General features: G+C 40.5%; 1 protein-coding gene across 4 annotated transcripts in view; it reads left to right on the forward strand.

Moving 5' to 3' along the window:
* Window positions 1–21,376, forward strand: part of DOCK4 (dedicator of cytokinesis 4) — a 499,472-nt gene that overhangs the window by 363,866 nt on the left and 114,230 nt on the right. For all 4 annotated transcript variants that reach the window (XM_024128243.3, XM_028489854.2, XM_028489855.2 and 1 more), the window contains one exon: window positions 4,810–5,002. In XM_024128243.3, coding sequence (XP_023984011.1) covers window positions 4,810–5,002 — 193 coding nt within the window. The remainder of the gene's footprint in view (window positions 1–4,809; window positions 5,003–21,376) is intronic.

Here is a 21,376-nt window from a genome sequence, read left to right on the forward strand (position 1 = left end):
TGCAATGTTGATTCTTCCAATCCAAGAACATGGTATATCTCTCCATCTATTTGTATCATCTTTAATTACTTTCATCAGTGTCTTATAATTTTCTGCATACAGGTCTTTTGTCTCCTTAGGTAGGTTTATTCCTAGGTATTTTATTCCTTTTGTTGCAATGGTAAATGGGGGTGTTTCCTTAATTTCTCTTTCAGATTTTTCATCATTAGTGTATAGGAAGGTAAGAGATTTCCGTGCATTAATTTTGTATCCTGGTACTTTACCAAATTCATTGATTATTTCGAGTAGTTTTCTGGTAGCATCTTTAGGATTCTCTATGTATAGTATCATGTCATCTGCAAACAGTGACAGTTTTACGTCTTCTTTTCCGATTTGGATTCCTTTTATTTCTTTTTCTTCTCTGATTGCTGTGGTTAAAACTTCCAAAAGTATGTTGAATAATAGTGGTGAGAGTCAGCAACCTTGTCTTGTTCCTGATCTTAGTGGAAATGGTTTCTGTTTTTCATCATTGAGGACGATGTTGGCTGTGGGTTTGTCATATATGGCCTTTATTTTGTTGAGATAAGTTCCTTCTATGCCTACTTTCTGCAGAGTTTTTATCATACATGGGTATTGAATTTTGTCAAAAGCTTTTTCTGCATCTATTGAGATGATCATATGGTTTTTATCCTTCAATTTAAGATGGTGTATCACATTGATTGATTTGCATGTATTGAAGAATCCTTGCATTCCTGGGATAAACCCCACTTGATCATGGTGTATGATCCTTTTAATGTGCTGCTGGATTCTGTTTGCTAGTATTTTGTTGAGGATTTTTGCATCTCTGTTCATCAATGATATTGGCCTGTAGTTTTCTTTTTTTGTGACATCTTTGTCTGGTTTTGGTATCAGGGTGATGGTGGCCTCATGGAATGAGTTTGGGAGTGTTCCTCCCTCTGCTATATTTTGGAAGAGTTTGAGAAGGATAGATTTTAGCTCTTCTCTCAATGTTTGTTTGAATTTGCCTGTGAATCCATCAAGTCCGGGGTTTTTGTTTTTTGGGAGATTTTTAATCACAGTTTCAGTTTCAGTGCTTGTGATTGGTCTGTTTATATTTTCTATTTCTTCCTGGTTCAGTCTCCAAATGTTGTGCTTTTCTAAGAATTTGTCCATTTCTTCCAGGTTGTCCATTTTATTGGCATATAGTTGCTTGTAGTAATCTTTCATGATCCTTTGTATTTCTGCAGTATCAGTTGTTACTTCTGCTTTTTCATTTCTAATTCTGTTGATTTGAGTCTTCTCCCTTCTTTCTTCATGGGTCTGACTAATGGTTTATCAATTTTGTTTATCTTCTCAAAGAACCAGCTTTAATTTTATTGATCTTTGCTATCGTTTCCTTCATTTCTTTTCCATTTATTTCTGATCTCATCTTTATGATGTCTTTCCTTCTGTTAACTTTGGGTTTTTTTGTTCTTCTTTCTCTAATTGCTTTAGGTGTAAGGTTAGGTTGTTTATTTGAGCTGTTTCTTGAGGTAGGATTGTATTACTATAAACTTCCCTCTTAGGAGTGCTTTTGCTGCATCCCATATGTTTTGGACCGTCGTGTTTTCATTGTCATTTGTTTCTACGTATTTTTAAATTTCCTCTTTGATTTCTTCAGTGATCTCTTGGTTATTTAGTAGTGTATTGTTTAGCCTCCATGTGTTTGTATCCTTTACAGTTTTTTTTTCCTGTAATTGATATCTAGTCTCATAGCATTGTAGTCAGAAAAGATACTTGATATGATTTCAATTTTCTTAAACTTATCAAGGCTTGATTTCTGGCCCAATATATGATCTATCCTGGAGAATGTTCCATGAACACTTGAGAAGAAAGTGTATTCTGTTGTTTTTGGATGGAATGTCCTATATATATCAATTAAGTCCATCTTGTTTAATGTATCATTTAAAGCTTGTGTTTCCTTCTTTATTTTCTTTTTGGTTGATTGGTCCATTGGTGGAAGTGGGTGTTAAAGTCCCGTACTATTATTGTGTTACTTTCGATTTCCCCTTTTATGACTGTTAGCATTTGCCTTATGTATTGAGGTGCTCCTGTGTTGGGTGCATAAATATTTACAATTGTTATATCTTCTTCTTGGATTGACTCTATTTTAAAGTCTATTTTGTCTGATATGAGAATTGCTACTCCAGCTTTCTTTTGATTTCTATTTGCATGGAATATCTTTTTCCATCCCCTCACTTTCAGTCTGTATGTGTCCCTAGGACTGAAGTGGGTCTCTTGTAGACAGCATATGTATGGGTCTTGTTTTTGTATCCATTCAGCCAGTAGATGTCTTTTGGTTGGAGCATTTAATCCATTTATATTTAATGTAGTTATCAATATATTTGTTCCTATTACCATTTTCTTAATTGTTTGGGGTTTGTTATTATAGGTCTTTTCCTTCTTTTGTGTTTCCTGCCTATAGAAGTTCCTTTACCATTTGTTGTAAAGCTGGTTTGGTGGTGCTGAATTCTCTTAGCTTTTGCTTGTCTGTAAAGATTTTAATTTCTCTGTCGAATCAGAATGAGATCCTTGCTGGGTAGAGCAATCTTGGTAATCTGGGTTGTAGGTTTTTCCCTTTCATCACTTTAAATATGCCCTGCCACTCCCTTCTGGCGTGCAGAGTTTCTGCTGAAAGATCAGCTATTAACCTTATGGGGATACCCTTGTGTGTTATTTGTTGTTTTTCCTTTGCTGCTTTCAATATTTTTTGTTTGTTTGTAATTTTTGATAGTTTGATTAATATGTGTCTTGGCGTCTTTCTCTTTGGATTTATCCTGTATGGGACTCTCTGTACTTCCTGGACTTGATTGACTATTTCCTTTCCCATATTAGGGAAGTTTTCAACTATAATCTCTTCAAATATTTTCTCAGTCCCTTTCTTTTTCTCTTCTTCTTCTGGGACCCCTATAATTCGAATGTTGGTGCGTTTAATGTTGTCCCAGAGGTCTCTGATACTGCCCTCAATTCTTTTCATTCTTTTTTCTTTATTCTGCTCTATGGTAGTTATTCCCACTATTTAATGTTCCAGGTCACTTATCTGTTCTTCTGCCTCAGTTTTTCTGCTATTGATTCCTTCTAGAGAATTTTTAATTTCATTTCTTTTGTTGTTTATCATTGTTTGTTTGCTGTTTAGTTCTTCTAGTTCCTTGTTAAACGTTTCTTGTATTTTCTCCATTCTATTTCCAAGATTCTGGATCATCTTTACTATCATTACTTACTATCATTACTCTGAATTGTTTTTCAGGTAGACTGCCTATTTCCTCTTCATTTGTTTGGTCTGATGGGTCCTTCATTTGTTTGGTCTGGTGAGTCTGATGCAGTCCTTCATCTGCTGCATATTTCTCTGTCTTCCCTTTTTGCTTAACTTACTGTGTTTAGGGTCTCCTTTCGCAGGCTGCAGGTTCATAGTTCCCGTTGTTTTTGGTGTCTGCTCTCAGTGGGTAAGGTTGGTTCAGTGGGTTGTGTGGACTTCCTGGTGGAAGGGACTGGTGCCTGTGTTCTGGTGGATGAGGCTGGGTCTTGTCTTTCTGGTGGGCAGGACCGCGTTCGGTGATGTGTTTTGGGGTGTCTGTGAACTTATTATGATTTTAGTCAGCCTCTCTGCTAATGGCTGGGGTTGTGTTCCTGTCTTGCTAGTTGTTTGGCATGGGCTGTCCAGCAGTGGAGCTTGCTGGTCGTTGAGTGGGGCTGGGTCTTAACGTTGAGACAGACATCTCTGGGAGAGCTTTTGCCTATTGATATTATGTGGGGCTGGGAGATCTCTGGTGGTCCAATGTCCTGAACTTGGCTCTTCCACCCCAGAGGCTCAGGCCTGACACCCAGCCGGAGCACCAAGACCCTGTCAGCCACACAACCAGGTACGTGGGGAGTATCTTGCCTTTTGGGAAGCCTGAGGTCTTCTGCCAGCATTCAGTAGGTGTTCTTTAGGAGTTGTTCCACATGTTAATGTATTTTTCATGTGTTTGTGGGGAGGAAAGTGGTCTCCTTGTCTTACTCCTCCGCCATCTTGAAGGTCCTCTCCTAGCCCAGTTTTTAAGGTATGCCCCTCAGGGTTTGATGTTAGCATCTTTTTTTTTCCCCTTAAAATATAATTATTAGGTTTCTTTATTTATATAAAGAATACACACAGTTCTGGGTTTTCAGTATATCTTGAAGAAACCTAAGGGGTTGTTCTAATGATCTTGTTGTTTTACAGGTGATGAAGCTGAAACCTACGGGGTTAAAAAGATTTGTCCAAGGTCACAGAGTTTATTAGAAGCCAAACTAGTCCTACATATAATATAGGTCTTCTGATGCCTTCTGATGTCCTATGCTTTTTTCTTTAATCATAAATTGAGTGCTTTAGAGAATTAATGTGTTTGGCTTCTTAAAAATAAATGAGATTTAAATGAGAACTTCAGAAAGCTTCTCCAAAAAGAATGAAACATAAATAATTACAATCCAGGTCTTAGTTGAGCATTCTTTCCATTTGATCATGCTGCATTCTGTTGATTCTCTGGGCATTTTGTCCATCATCTTGCTAATGTCAGTAGTTTTACAGAATTTTCCAGTTTTTACTATGGTTGTACCTTTGCATATTTTGAAAAATTGCTCTATTTTGGTACACTTCTTTTTTTTCTAAATTTTGCCTTTTAACCTTTTTAGTCTTTTTATTTTCGGTACCAGAAACATTTTACATTCATTTTTCTACCATTCAAAAATATTTGTCACGATCTTAAACTCACTGACATTTTATAGCTGATTTCTCAGGTCATATCTGGGAATTGATTTAAATTTCATCTCTTTAAGGCTGTGTTTCTGAGCTCCTTCCCAGCTGTGTACTCGGAGCTGTTGAAGCTCTTTGATGTCCGGGAAGTGGCCAACTTGGTACAGGACACCCTGGGCAGTCTGCCAACCATCATGCACGTGGATGATGCCCTGCAAGCTGTTAAACTGCAGTGTATCGGCAAAACCGTGGAAAGCCAGCTGTATACCAACCCAGGTAAGGTGCTGGGTCTCAGATGAAACAGTGTCTCTAGAAAGCCATTATTTACATTTTGTCATTATAGGTCAGCAGAAGCAATTTAAAAAGGAAACCAAAAACTACTTTCTCAAAAGCATTGTTTATTTGGATGGTAGAATAAGTTTATTAAATAGTTAGATACAAAAGTATGGCTCTTCAAACTTTATTTCTAGAAAAAAAGAATACCCTAATGATTAAATTATTAATTCTAATCATAACAAGTTGTAGTGTAGGGCATGCTTTTTTCCTTGCTATAGATCTTTTTTTTTAACATTCAACAAAATTTAACATTTTTCTTTCAGAGATGCTTACAGAGACCTGCTATGATCTTTGTTTATTTGTCTCTTTTGTCCTTAAAAGTTTTCCATCAATTTGTGTTCTGAAACTGGGTGAAAGTTTCAGTGTATTGTCATTTTTTATTTTATCCTAATAACAAGTGACTGATTACTAAATTGATTTTGTCATAATATCTATTATTAAATCCCATTGCCTCTTGTTTTCTTCTGGTTTTTTTCTGAAAAAAAATAATAAAATACCAGTCTCATTTTAAAGTTTAAGAAGTTTCTGTCATTATCACTGAATCAAAAACTTTTAGAAATTCTTCTGAGAATTATGTTTTCACATGAATGCAGATATGTGTGTATAGTACAGTATTTTTGAAATGGTGTTTAAAATATATTTATTAAACCTTTTTTTACATTATTTTGTCATAAAACATTTTAAACATACAAACAAGAATAGAGCATAATATGAGTAAATCATTAACAAATCTCAGCAATATCAGATATTTGCTCTAGATCTTTTAAGAGATTTGTCATTATAGAAATAGTCAGGCCCTCTTGTATATATTCGCTTCCTTCATAGAAGTTTCCACTATCAGAGATTCCGTTTCTATTTTCTATGCCTTTATTCTATAGCTATAAAAACATATATTTTTAAATACACTACACACTACACTATGATGACATTATGTTGAATGTCATTAAGTAGAGTACTTCTTTTTGACTAATATTACACTTTTATATTCATCCATGCTACTAGATATAGCTGTCGTTCTTTTTTACTCTTGTATAGTATTCCACTGAGTGTGTGTGTGTGTGTGTGTGTGTGTGTGTGTGTGTGTGTATATATATATAATGGTTAATTTATTTTTTCTCCTGTTGATAGACTGTTAGTATGTTTATGATTTTTTTTTCTGAAATAATGCTTCAATCAACATGAAAGAAAGTTCAACCTTCTGAATTTTCCACATAAAAACACATCTCATCCTGGAAGAAAGATGTTTCTCATGGTAGTTTTCAAACTCTATCCCTGAGAGCCCTAGAGGTTCTGCTTCAGTGATTAGGGCTTCCTCCAGGGTTAAGAAAAGGTGGTGTGAAGTGGAAGGGGTGAAGGTCCAGACCAGGCATCCCAATTTGACTAGACTTGCCATTTTTTTTTTTTAACCAAACTGAGAGGAGTTCATTCCCCTCTCAGAAGAATAGATGATTTTTACCATATTTCTCCCTCACTGGCCAGGTAATTCTTTGTTAGGTTAAAATCTGGCACCAAAAGAGCAACACAGGTAATGAAAACTGTTTTCAAATATAAGGAAATTATTTGGGGGGATTGTGTTCATTATTTGCCCCTGGGAGATGTGTTCTGTCTGTGGGCTTAGTTTCTTATTGATTACTGATGTTCAGGAGGTGGTAGAGAAATCAGAACTTAGGAGAAACAAAAAGGAACTGCTACAAGCCAGAAGAAAAGATACCAGCTCTCTGTGGGAGGTGATGAGATTATTTACTGGGGCCAGGATAGAGGGACTCAAGAGACCAAGGATGTGTGGACCCTGGAGGGTCTGTGCTTGTGATCTGGAGGAGAGGCTCAGAGCCAGTGCTGGGATTTAGTGATGGTGACACTGGTGTGGAGGAGGAAGGGGAGGTGGGGGAACCTGCCTCTCATGATATGTGGGACAGTCACCATGGAGGAGAATTATGGGGAAGCATAAACTTTTGGGAAGCAAAGCAGCTCCCGATCAATGGAACACTTAAAAGCATGCGCAGATGCTAGTAAGAGGGTCGACTTCCGTCAGTGCCCCAAGAAGATAAAATTAGCTTGCTGTTTAGTGACTCACTACTGAGGAAAATAGACCGTCGTCATGTATAAATGGCAGGGCGTATCTGGAAAGAGGCCATTTTCATGGAGAAAAACAGCAGGCATTTCTGAGAGCCTTCCAAGGCTCAAACTACCCTCTAATTAAATCACATGGGACCCAGCGATAGTGTTAGCAAACCTAGAAAGTATTTCTAGTGACTCTGAAATTCTAAGTCAGAAACTGGACTTGGGGGATAGATGGAGCACATCTGTGTTGTCCGGTTGAAAGATGAGATACTGGAGGCAAAGATGTGTAATGCAAATCATTGGCTCCGTAGACTGTGTCAAAGAACCAGGTAGGAGGTCTTGGCTGGTGGTTAAGAGGAGAGTGTGAACCCTACAAGGGCCATGGCAAATCTCACAAAAATAAGCAGATTCTGTCTAATTGGAAGAAGAAAAGGGACAATATAAAACTGTAACTAAGGGCATTGTGTGGATGCAGAGAACCATAGTAAGAGAGGCTCTGGTAGAGGACAAAAGGTAAAGGGATTAAGTCTAATACATTTGACCTCTACTTAAAAAAAAAAAAAAAAGCTTCCCTGGTGGCGCAGTGGTTGAGAGTCCCCCTGCCGATGCAGGGGACACGGGTTCGAGCCCCGTCCGGGAAGATCCCACATGCCGCGGAGCGGCTGGGCCCGTGAGCCATGGCCGTTGGGCCTGCGCGTCCGGAGCCTGCGCTCCACAACGGGAGAGGCCACAACAGTGAGAGGCCCGCGTACCACAAAAAAAAAAAAAAAGTACACACACTTCTTAAAACAAGGAAAGGAGTTTTAAAAGGGAGTTTGGAATTTGGTTGCCCCAGTTTTGTCTTATTTCCCCCAAAATACCTATAACCAAATGACAGAGAATGGGTAAATATTACTTAGGAAGCATAACCAAAAAAAAGAATAGCATCACCAAAGTATGGTGAAATCAGACCCGTGTTTTACATATAGTTTTGGCCTCTTAGTTTCCGATTGATGCTACAACAACTACCACAAACTTAGTGGATTAATGTAACTCAGATTTCTTATGTTACATGTCTGTAGGGCAGAAGTCCAAAATGCTTCTCACTGGGTAAAATCAGGGTGTCAACAGAGTGACATTCCTTTGTATAATGTCTAGAGGATAATTCGTTTTCTTGCCTCGTACAGCTTCTAGAGGCCACCTGCATTCCTTGGTTTGTGGCCCCCTCCTTCATCTTTAAAGCCAGCAGTGTAACATCTTCACATCTCCCTCTGACTCTGTCTAGCTGCTTTCACTTGTAAGGACCCCTATGTTTACATGGTGCCCACCTGGATAATCTCCCTATCTCTACATCCTTAATTTAATCATTTCTGCAAAATCTCTTTCATCTAACATATTCTTTTCACCTAACATATTCACAGGTTCTGAGAATTAAGATGTAGATATCTTTGGGGGCAACCGTTTATTCTGCCTACTACATATGGGTAAAACAAACAGGTCAGAAGCAGTGTGATGGTGTAGAAGGTCAAAAACACTCAGAAGTCTATGAATTTTATTTACTTATTGAAAGTAAAATAAATGGAACACAAAGTGCTGCAGTCATGTAAGTACACACATCTTGGCCAGATGGAAGTTACAAATGACACTTTTCTGATTAAAATTATAAATCTGAACAGGGCAAAATAAAGTAGGGATAAGCATGTTACAGGGTATCAACTGGCTATGTATTCAGCTGAAGACAAAGTACTTAATTCTTGACTGCCTTAATGACAGTTCCATTTCTCAGAGCATTGTGTATGGCAAAGATAATTGCTACTCTGAGCTGAATTCTGATCAGCAAAGATGAACTGGTTAGTGATAGAGAAGTGAGAAGAATCGGAGAAAGTGACCTCATTTTCTGGGGGTGCATATTAGCTAGAAAGGAATGTGGAGCACAACTGGCCCACACTTTAAGAAAATAAATTTCAAAACATTTTGGAGAACAAGACTGTAGATGTTACAAGCCCCTAGGAGAGAGAGAAGGTTCTGAAAGTTGGCTTTGTACTAGAATCCTATATTAGCGTTCTGCAGAGAAGCAGACCCAATAGTGTATGTTTGTGTGCATGTGTGTATGTGTGTGTAAGGAGATTTATTATAAGGAATTGCCCCATGTGATTATGGAGGCTGAGAAGTTCCAAGGTCTGCAGTTGGCAAGCTGGAGACTCAAGAAAGCTGATGGTGTAGTTCCAGTCTGAGTCCCAAGGCCTGAAAACCAGGAGAGGTGATTGTATAAATTCCAGTCTAAATCTGAAAACAGGAGAAGATGGACTTCTTAGCTGAATGACAGTCAGAGAGAGTAAACCCTCCCTTACTCCACCTTTTCTTGTATTCAGGGCTTCAACAGGTTAGATGAGGCCCACCCACATTGGGGAGGACAATCTGCTTTACTTTGTCTACCAAATCACATGTTATTCTCATCCAGAAACACTCACACAGACACACCCAAGATAATGTTTAACCAAATATCTGGGCTCTCACGGCACAGTCAAATTGACATATAAAAGTAACCATCACAAATCCCAAGGAGAAAAAAAGCGGAGGAGACACACAAAGGAAGCAGCATGGCTGCAGAATACCTCTAGTTGAGCTTAGATTTGAAATTAATACATACAGAATACAAGGTCAGCACCACAGAAGGGAATGAAAAAAGTGATAGGAAGGTTCAAGCCATCTTGAGTTAAGGGCCAAGGGGCAGCCTCAGGGCTGGAGGCATTCCACAGCCAGGCAGGACTGAGTCGACCCCTTTGAGCTGCACCCTCAAGGTGAGAGTCTAGGGCATCTGGCCAGACCTGAAAGACTTAGCTCAGATTTGGAATTTAAGCAGGCTGTTATTTGATGTCTCAATCATGTGGGGTCCAGTCAGACGTACTTAAGGTATAAAAGTTGAACACCTGACTTTTCCCTTTTTCCCCACAATTCTATTCTTCCTGTTTTTTGAAGGCCAGGAAAAGGTCTCAGTGATGTTGGAGAAGACAGCTTTAGCAATGGCAGAAAGAGTAGATTCGAAGTACAGAGGTTGGGGCAGGGAAGTGTGGAGGGCGGGAACAGAGGGATGGTTTAAGCAATGGGAGTGAGAGGGCAGGTGCTGAGTCTTCTCAGGCAGCAAGGTCAGGCTCTGGGGGACGGTGGTTTCGCATCACATTTGCACTGGGCTCCATGGCTTGTCACTTGAATTGTTCAGCAGAGGTCTGTAGTCATTGCTGAGCTATTTGCTTGCTAAGAAAAAGTCATATACATTTCTACTTTGGGATAATTGAGCAGTTTATCAGGCAAACCTCAGCGCAGATAATAGAGGTGAGCATAAGTGCGCTGCGTGTGTAATGACGAGAAACATGACAGTGCTACTTTCTTTTCCTACAAAATAAAGAATCAGATTTCTTAGGGTAGGGATTTCTTAAGAAAGCATCCAAAAGTCATTTTGTTTCCTTTTCACCAGAAACTCCTCGGTCCCTGTTAGCTCTTTTGTGGATTTGATACAAGGCTGCCATGAAAGTAAAGGAGAGAGGGAGGAAGGTGGACTATTAGACTCTTTTTACACTTTATTCTGGGAATGAATGCCTCCACCTCCCCATTCCACCTCCCATTTTAGGCCATAATATAAAGGAAGGATGTGTGATGGTGTATCTGTTAATTTGACAACTTTAAGAAGGAAATATTACTACAGTTGACGGGTGCCTGGTAGCTTTTATTTCTTAGAACTGTAGTTAAAGCATAGTTGAGTATTGACTTCTCTGGCACTGCAAGTGATTAAATTTCTTTCACTTTTGAAAATGCCATTTGCTTAAAGCTTTTCTATTAGCCAGAGCTTGCGCTGTAGTAGATGGGCCTTATAAAGATGAGCAGAGTTGCATGAATAAGGGCTGCTCTTTTTCCCTAGAAGTAGAATGATAATGCAGGACCACTGGAAGAAGTGTAAAGACCTTAGTTTTTTTAGTGTAGATTTCATGTTGGTTAGCCAATATAAAAATAGTTTTGGGCTTCCCTGGTGGCGCAGTGGTTGAGAGTCGGCCTGCCGATGCAGGGGACACGGGTTCGTGCCGCGGGGCGGCGGGGCCCGTGAGCCATGGCCGCGGGGCCTGCGCGTCCGGAGCCTGTGCTCCGCAACGGGAGAGGCCACAGCAGTGAGAGGCCCGCGTACTGCAAAAAAAAAAAAAAAAAAAAAAAAATTGTTTTGTTTTGTTTTGTTTTTTGAAAAATCCCCTGAGACCTCAAGAAAGCCTTTGTTAAAATATCCTTAGTGTTTTGCCCCCTCTAGTCTCAATTCCTTTATCCACTCCCTCCTCGCTGCCCTTATCTGTGTTTTCCCGCAGGTCCCGTTGCTCAAAGTGGAAAAACTTAGGAGCAAAGGGCTTTCTGTGTGGGCTCCACCATCAGGGAGCTCTGAAAGCACTTGCTGAGAGTTTCATAGTTTTCATAGTTGTTCAGTCTCTGTTCTTGGCTTTTATTAAAGATTTGCACACATAAAAGTTTTAAGGTGTATATATTAGTTAAAACCATGTTAAAGTGCAGGTTCTTAAAGAAGTACTTAGAAAGGGGCTTCTTTGGAAAAGAATTTCCACACCTTTCCCTAGAAGAGAAAAAGATAAAATTAGGAGTTTTAGGTAATGCGCCACTCTGAACATAGAACTTAAGATGAAAAATATGCATCACCAAAATCGTAGCCGACCCTAAGTTTTATCTGTGGCGTTTGAAAATAAAGGTAAATGTACATATTTTGGGCTACTCACCATCCAATTTCAACTTTGTTCTCTGACCTTGTTTCTGATCTCTTCAATACTGATTGAATGAGCAAGCACGTTTCTGGGGAAAGGGTGAACCCCTATCTTTTCATTTCTTATCTGTCACTCAATCACATATGTACAGATTTCCGGGGGCGGGGTGGGGCGTGGAGCCGGGAAGTGTGTCTTGTTCCCAATGCCACCAGCAGCTGCCGTGGTTTGCGTTGAAGTATGCTGTTAGGAATCACTGCTTTCTCCTGGGTGCCCAGCGCGAGTGCCAGCACGTGGAGTCGCTGCAAACTGGACTGTGATAACGTGATGTGCAACCTACTTACTTCCCATTTAAGCTGGGTTAAAACACGAACACAGAAATGTCAGGTCCATTTCAGTTGCCTGTCAGATCCAGTAGAACTCATGGTGTAGCTCATTCATTCATTCAACAAATGTTTATCGTGAGCAGACCCCATTCCAGGTATTAGGTTACAAGTAATGTAGCAAATTACAATACAGTCTATGTGGCAAGACTCTCCACCTAGAGACCTCAGAGTCGCTCTTGAAGCCCTCTTCTCTCTTTGCCCTTCATCTCCACCTACCACCAGCACTGCTCTTGGGCCTCCACAGCATATCCCATGCCCAGCCATTTCTCCCCTCCCCAGCTCCCACTAATCCGTACAAACTGCCACCTGCTCTGACCTGCCCCAGTGGTTTCTATACTTTTTCCCCATATCTCCTTTCTCCTGTCCATCTGTGTAGCCATAGTTCCCTTTCAGAAACTCATACCAGATGATGTCACTCCCACCCAGTTCCTTTATTCACATCCTAGTTGTTTTATTCTGTTTTGAGGGCACACTCCAGGACTTGTGATCTGGCCCAGCCCACCTGCCTGGTCCCATCTCCATATTTCTTCACTCTGCTTGGAACCCACTTTCTCCTCTTCGTTTTTTTTTTTTTTTTTTGCGGTACACGGGCCTCTCACTGTTGTGGCCTCTCCCATTGCAGAGCACAGGCTCCGGACGCGCAGCCTCAGCGGCCATGGCTCACGGGCCCAGCCGCTCCGTGGCACGTGGGATCTTCCCGGACCGGGGCACGAACCCGTGTCTCCTGCATCGGCAGGCGGACTCTCAACCACTGCACCACCAACGAAGCCCTCTCCTCTTCCTTTCTGAACCTAGTTGACCCCCATGCACCCTTCAGGGCTCAGTTGAACTCTCATTTCTCCAGAAATCTATCTGCCTCGCCCACCCCATTATTACTCTCATTCTTTGGCTTTTTACTTCTTGGATAACCTAACCCATCTGTAATAACTAAAGAATTGGTGATTTAGTTGTTCAATGTCTGTCTCCTACCCTCATCCCAGAAGGAAAGCCTCAGAGAGCAGGGGCTATATTTATCTTGATGACAGTTCTATCTTAGCTTCCGTAACAGAGCCTGGTACATAATAGTTGCTTGATAAACGTTTCATGAATACTAGGTACTGGGTCATGGCTAGGGATCAGGATGGAGCAGCGATAGCTATTGAATAAATGATGTGCATTAAAGAAGGAAAGTTTTAGTACAAAAGCAACTTTTGAGCTAAGGTTGAGCATGAATATGACAACAGAACAGTGTTCAGTGCTGGAGTCCCAGACCAGGAGCAGAGCACAGTTGACAAAAGTAAAAAGCACACCTAAGTCCAGACCTCCTTGTGCTGGTAGCCCTGTGGCAGGCGTTAAAAGAAATACGAGACTTCTAACCTCACTCCCAAAAGAAATCAAGAAATCACTAAGAGAAGACAGGCGAACACAGATAAAGGCCCTTTCCCACTGATGGATACTTTGCGTTCCTTAGGATTTTGCTTTAGGTGCGGGGTGTGGGAGGGGATTGAATCCGCTGGGTAAGAATCACACAGAGAGATCATCCTTAGCCCTGTACTTTGTTTTCTTCTGTGATCCTGACTTTGTCTGCATGGCATGTAGCCCCCTAAGTCATCTGTGATCCTTTCCATTCTGAATGTCGTCTGACCTCTAATGTCTGAAGGGCTTGTTTGCAGGTTTTGTTGCTCTCTGTAACATTGGCAGTTCAATTCCTGGTGGCTTTGATGACAAAGACCTAGCCCAGCTCTGATTTCAGGGTTGCCTGTGCGGCTGGTGCTTCCCTGCAGCCAGCAGCTCTGCTACATGCAAAGCTGTGCCACAGCTTGACCTCTTGCCTACCTGGTTTACCATCTCCCTGTCCTGAGGCTGCCACAGAGCAGCTGCTTAGGTGTCCTTGCTGATGTCCAGCCCATGCTGGGACAGTTTGGGGAGAGTGGCCAGCAGCCCTGCATGCCACCACGGGACTCACAGACCTCACTCCTGTGGGGAAAGGTGACTACAGGAATTGTTGTCTAAAGCTTTGTTGATAGAGGAGGCAAAGATGATGACTTTCCTCGAAATTAACCACAAGGAGGAAATTCATCAGCATTTTTTAGCTGCTTCTCCTCCTTCCTAGCCCCACACCCACTGGAAATTGCTATCAGGAGCTGGCTTTATCCACTCAAGTGTGTACAGGCAAAACAAAAAGTGAGACACAACACAGTGAGCTTTATATGAGTTACATAATATGAGTGTTTTGAGCCTTTCAAGGATAGAACCTGTATAACATATACTGTCGTTAAATGTTTAGGAAGTTAGTGTTTGTTCAACTATGGGTTTTCTTTTTTCTTTTTTAATTAATTAATTAATTTGGGGGGGCTGTGTTGGGTCTTCGTTGCTGCGCTCAGGCTTTGTCTAGTTGCAGCGAGCCGGGGCTACTCTTCAATGTGGTGTGCTGTCTTCTCATTGCGGTGGCTTCTCTTGTTGTGGAGCGCGGGCTCAGTAGTTGTGGCTTGCGGGCTCTAGAGCACAGGCTCAGTAGTTGTGGCGCATGGGCTTAGTCGCTCCATGGCGTGTGGGATCTCCCCAGACCAGGGCTCGAACCCGTGTCCCCTGCATGGCAGGCGGATTCTTAACCACTGCGCCACCAGGGAAGTCCCTTCTTTTTCCTTTGAGCCTTCTTGATGAATCCAGGTATTTTCTTTTAAAGGTAAGCATTAGCATTTTAACCAGTCAGCTTGTTTGGCATTTATTTACCCACCCATTCTATCCTGTGCATTGGCTGATATTGCCCTACTAATGGAGAAGCAGCAAATCTACACACCACACATGAATTATTTGTCTACCTTACTTACTTTTTTGGCAGTAGAGATTTTCTTAACAGTTGGCTGCAAATTGAATTTTTAGAAATCAAATCCCACTGGCTACAAGAACATATCAGATAAGCTTTATCTTCCTTTCTAATTAAACATCACTAGACAGTGACTCCTGTCATTTAAGCTTTCCGTTTCCTTTTCTTGGTTCTTTTTCTCAAGTAATTGATTTGTAAATAAGTATTTAAGTTCCCCGGTCACGCTTCCTGTTGAAAGGAAGCCTGCAATGAATTATTTTACAAGTTTGGGTTTTAATACTCCGTGTTCGTTTTCTTAAAGTGAAGTGTGCCCGTGCCTTATGTGGTTTGTTTTGATGGTGAACCTAAGGCCAGACCTCCTTGTGTTGGTAGCCTGGTGGCAGTTGTTAAAAGAAATATGAGACTTCCAACCTCACTCCTAAAAGAAATAAAGAAGACAGTAAGAGAAGTCAGGCAAACGCTGACGAAGGCACTTTCTGAATCGTGAATACTTTGTTTGCATTTCTTATGATTTTCATTAGGATACAGGGTCATATACTTTTTCACCTATGGATATACCTTATTTTATTGTCTAGGAATCCAGTGCATTATTAAACTGAGTGGGTGAAATTAGCCATCCTTGCCTTATTTTTGATCTTAAGGAGAAAGCATTCATTCAGTCTTCTACTATTATTATGTTAGCTAATGGTAGGCATTTCATTAATGCCCTTTATCAATTTGAGAAAATTACCTTCTATTCTTATCTTCCTGACAGCTTTTATCATTAATGGATGCTGAATTTTGCATTTTTCCTACATCTACTGCTAATATGGTGAATTACATTGATTGATTGACTTTCAAATGTTAAATCAATTTGCATTCCCAGGATAAATCCTATTTAATCATTGTGTGTGTGTGTGTGTGTGTGTGTGTGTTATGTTAAAATTTTATAAGGATATTTGCATCTGTGTTGATGAGAAATGTCAAATCTGTAGTTTTGTCTTGTAATGTCTTTGGCTAATTTCGGCATAGATAGTGCTGGCCTCATAAAATGAGTTAGTTGTATTCCCTGTTTATTCTATTTTCTGGAAGGATTTGTGTAGACTTGATACTCTTTCTTCCAATAAGTGCTTCTTAGAGTTCATAGAAGCCACCTGAGTCTAGAGTTCTCGTTGTAGGCTCTTAACGGCAAGTTCAGTTTCTTTAATAGGCATAGAGTTATTTAGATTATCCACTTTTCCTTGAATGAGTGAAGTGGAATTACAATTTATGCCAACTCTTTATAAGACACATAGTTTTTTATAAACCAAATTAATCCATAATTCAAAAAGAGTCATGTACCAAAATGTTCATTGCAGCTCTATTTACAATAGCCAGGACATGGGAGCAATCTAGCTGTCCATCAACAGATGAATGGATAAAGAAGATGTGGCACATATATACAATGGAATATTACTCAGCCATAAAAAGAAATGAAACTGAGTTATTTGTAATGAGGTGGATAGACCTGGAGTCTGTCACACAGAGTGAAGTAAGTCAGAAGGAGAAAAACAAATACCGTATGCTAACACATATATATGGAATCTAAGAAAAAAAAATGTCATGAAGAGATTAGTGGTAGGACAGGAATATTATTCCTGTCCTACCACTAATCTCTTCATGACATTTTTTTCCCCTCAGATTCCATATATATGTGTTAGCATACGGTATTTGTTTTTCTCCTTCTGACTTACTTCACTCTGTATGACAGACTCCAGGTCTATCCACCTCATTACAAATAACTCAGTTTCATTTCTTTTTATGGCTGAGTAATATTCCATTGTATATATGTGCCACATCTTCTTTATCCATTCATCTGTTGATGGACACTTAGGTTGCTTCCATGCCGTGACTGTCTTTAAATAAAAACCATTATTTCTCCTACTGGTTCCTTGGCTGCTGCTTCTGTTGTACAGATCTTCCTCAACTTACCATGGGGTTACGTCCCAGTAAACCCATGGTAAGTTGAAAATATCATAAATTGAAAATGCATTTAATACACCTGACGTGTCAAACATCACTGCTTAGCTTCACCTACATTGAGAGGGGTGGGATGGGAGGGTGGGAGGGAGGGAGACGCAAGAGGGAAGAGATATGGGAACATATGTATATGTATAACTGATTCACTTTGTTGTAAAGGAGAAACTAACACACTATTGTAAAACAGTTATACTCCAATAAAGATGTTAAAAAAAAATCCATTTGAATTGTTGCACAGATGACATCTTTTAGAAAATCAAACAGATCAGGACAGGGGCTGGGGCATTTGTAAGTACACATCCCGTAAATAATATGCCCATTATTGGCCCCCAGTAGGCACTGATTTTGTGCTCATGACATCATGTTGAAAAATAAACCTTCAGGACAATAAGCGTATTCACTGTTACTTTTTCAAAAGATTGAAATATATACTGCATAAGTCAATTTTTCGATTACTATCGCCTTACTATTTCAAATACTAATGCCAAGTTAGAGATCGAGATAAGACTTCCATTTAAGGGAGGATTGACACATGTGTTCATTATTCGCAGATTGACTCCCTGAAACTTATCTGTAGCCCCCGAATCAGTACTGTGGCACTTTTACGTTCATTCACGGGCACGCGCAGAGTGGTGAGCACTTTGAGCTCCGGCATGCACACATTCCCAGCTGAGGTTGGGCAAGGCGATGCTCTGCTTCCATTTCCACCCACGTGGGGATGAGCAGAGAGCAGAGGCAGCAGAGGGCAGGAAGCTCCAGCTCTGGGGCCAGTTTAATTCCCAACTTATTCTTATCCCTGTTAGTGGGGCTCCCTCAGGCAGGCAGGCAGACTCTCAACCACTGCGCCACCAGGGAAGCCCCACTTCACACTTCTGAACCTCGTTTTCTCTTTTGTAAAATAAAGAAAATAGAATCTACCTTGATGAGTTAATTTTAGGATTTCAGATTGTAATCTCTGTGAGGTATGCACAAGTACCTATATATTTCTCCTAGGAGAAATGGTTCCCTTTTCGCCATTTCACTGTTCCCAGTGACTTTTTTTTTTTTTTAATTTTTGGCTGTGTTGGGTCTTCGTTTCCGTGCAAGGGCTTTCTCCAGTTGCGGCGAGCGGGGGACACTCTTCATCGCGGTGCGCGGGCCTCTCACTGTCACGGCCTCTCTTGTTGCGGAGCACAGGCTCCAGACGCGCAGGCTCAGTAATTGTGGCTCACGGGCCTAGTTGCTCCGCGGCATGTGGGATCTTCCGTTATCTTTCTTTCCTGATGAAAGTATATGAATATGAGCTTTCGATGTTAAACAAACCTTGCTTTTAAGATAAACCTCGTCTGGTCCTGAAGTAATACTTATTCTATATATTGCTGGCATTGATTTGCTAAACTTTTGAATTGTGGTTTTGTATCTATGGTCAGTAAAGGAATTTTTTAAAAATATGGAATCTCACAAGTTCAGGAGAGTGGGAGAGGAGATGACAACACATCAGAGATATCAACAATTTTTACAAAGTCTGACAGCAGACAAGAGAAGGCTGAAACACAGACAGGTTTATGGAGTTGGGACAAAGCCAAGAAACCAACTAGTTTATACCACGGAATTGCAGAAAATTCAGGATGGTATCAGAAAGGATCAGGAATTGAAAATATGAGGTATCTCTGAAGATTAAGGGTGCTAGAAATTTTTAAAAGCTCACGGGCCTAGTTGCTCCGCGGCATGTGGGATCTTCCGAGACCAGGGCTCGAACCAGTGTCCTCTGCATTGGCAGGCAGATTCTCAACCGCTGCGCCACCAGGGAAGCCCTCCCAGTGACTTTTTAGGAATGAACTACCATGCATATGAGGAAATCAACTCTATTTATCTTTCTTTCCTGATGAAAGTATATGAATATGAGCTTTCGATGTTAAACAAACCTTGCTTTTAAGATAAACCTCGTCTGGTCCTGAAGTAATACTTATTCTATATATTGCTGGCATTGATTTGCTAAACTTTTGAATTGTGGTTTTGTATCTATGGTCAGTAAAGGAATTTTTTAAAAATATGGAATCTCACAAGTTCAGGAGAGTGGGAGAGGAGATGACAACACATCAGAGATATCAACAATTTTTACAAAGTCTGATAGCAGACAAGAGAAGGCTGAAACACAGACAGGTTTATGGAGTTGGGGCAAAGCCAAGAAACCAACTAGTTTATACCACAGAATTGCAGAAAATTCAGGATGGTATCAGAAAGGATCAGGAATTGAAGATATGAGGTATCTCTGAAGATTTTTTTAGGAATGAACTACCATGCATATGAGGAAATCAACTCTATTTATCTTTCTTTCCTGATGAAAGTATATGAATATGAGCTTTCGATGTTAAACAAACCTTGCTTTTAAGATAAACCTCGTCTGGTCCTGAAGTAATACTTATTCTATATATTGCTGGCATTGATTTGCTAAACTTTTGAATTGTGGTTTTGTATCTATGGTCAGTAAAGGAATTTTTTAAAAATATGGAATCTCACAAGTTCAGGAGAGTGGGAGAGGAGATGACAACACATCAGAGATATCAACAATTTTTACAAAGTCTGACAGCAGACAAGAGAAGGCTGAAACACAGACAGGTTTATGGAGTTGGGACAAAGCCAAGAAACCAACTAGTTTATACCACGGAATTGCAGAAAATTCAGGATGGTATCAGAAAGGATCAGGAATTGAAAATATGAGGTATCTCTGAAGATTAAGGGTGCTAGAAATTTTTAAAATCTTTAGAAGGAATATTTAGTATCCCACTCCACCCTACCTCAATCCCTCCTCTATTTTAGCAAAAAATGGAAAGTTTACTCTCTAGAGTAAGTGAACGAGACATGCCTGGATTCAGAAGAATCAGAATGCTAAATTTGGGGTGTGAGGCTCCTGGATTCAGAAGAATCAGACAATGCTAAATTTGGGGGGTGAGGCCCTGTTTACAGGTGAGGCCCTGTAAACAAGGCCTCAGTAAGCAGATTAAACAGAGGGACCCCTACCAGCCACTTCTCCACCAGCCACTTAGTGTCTTGATTCCACATTACCCAGAAAATGATGAATTCATGCTCCCCAGAGAGGAGATTAGCAGATTTCTCTCGGGAGAAACTGACCAGCCCAAGGGCAGACATCTCAGATTCTGAAATTTGGGGGTCCCCTGATGAAACATCTGCATGTCTCTCCTCCCTGTGGTGAAGCCTCATCAGTCCACAAGCTTACCTAGGCACACAGGTATTTTTTTCCCAGTTAGCATTTCAGTACCTCACTTGAAAAGATGAATGGACAATAAAAGATCACCAAATACTGGAGAAAAACCTCTAATGTGAAAGGCAGAGGCCAAGAGGAAGAAACAAACAAACAAAAAGAACTTGAAAGACCAAGATAATTAAGGGAGAAAAAAAATCAAAAAGTTGTCTCTGATTTCCCCAGAGAGAGAAGATAGTATATCCATGAAACAAGAATGGGAAGCTATAAAGAGATCATTCAGAGAAATAAAGACGAATGGCTGCATAATGAAAATGCAACACCTCTTGTTTGAAAATTATTAAGAATTTCATGATGGCTGCAGCAGAGCGTTACACCAAGTGTCTACTGAAAACAAACAAACAAACAAACAAAAAAAAACACACAACCCCAGAGCTGTGAGTTAAGTTTTATTTGGGGCAAAATGAGGACCATAGCCCAGGAGACAGCCTCCCAGATAGCTCTGAGGAACTGCTCTGAAGGTAGCAGGGGAGGTCAGTATATATGTGATTTTGGCAGGCGAAGGGGGATATGTGCAGTCAAGCACACGTTTTGGCAGGAGGTGGCTGCTAAGCAGATGTCTCTGTTAATGATTTTAGTGCTTTTCTAGATATGAGAAGATGTAAGAAATTGGGCTCATAAAATCTTCTGAAAAATATCTAACTATCTGAAGGCCTGTTCTGCCAGTTTTTCCCAGAGCACAGAATGCTTCATTCCTGATCTCCACCCTGAACTCCTTTCAGGGTGTGTTGAAGGTCAGTGACTGCAGTAGCTAGTGACTTCATCCTTGTAGAGGCAGATGGCGAGAAACAATTTTTCGTCCACACAAGCGTGGGGCCTTTGTGGGCATGGTGATCTGTGTGACTGCACAGGTTGTACGGCCACAACACTGGACTTGGAAATGAGGAGGACACTAGGAGATTAAATATATGATAGTGTAAAGAAGAAAACTGAATAGAGGGGTTGGAAGGTAAAGTAAGGAAATTGCCCAGAATTTTAGACAAAAGATGAAAAAATATTCAAGAAAAGTAGAAGACAGCTGAAGAGATTCATGACGTGAATGTAGTCAGAGTTCCAGACAGAGGACAGAAGAAA

The sequence above is a fragment of the Physeter macrocephalus genome, chromosome 5 (assembly GCF_002837175.3).
Source record: "Physeter macrocephalus isolate SW-GA chromosome 5, ASM283717v5, whole genome shotgun sequence".
Classification (NCBI taxonomy): Eukaryota; Metazoa; Chordata; class Mammalia; order Artiodactyla; family Physeteridae; genus Physeter; species Physeter macrocephalus.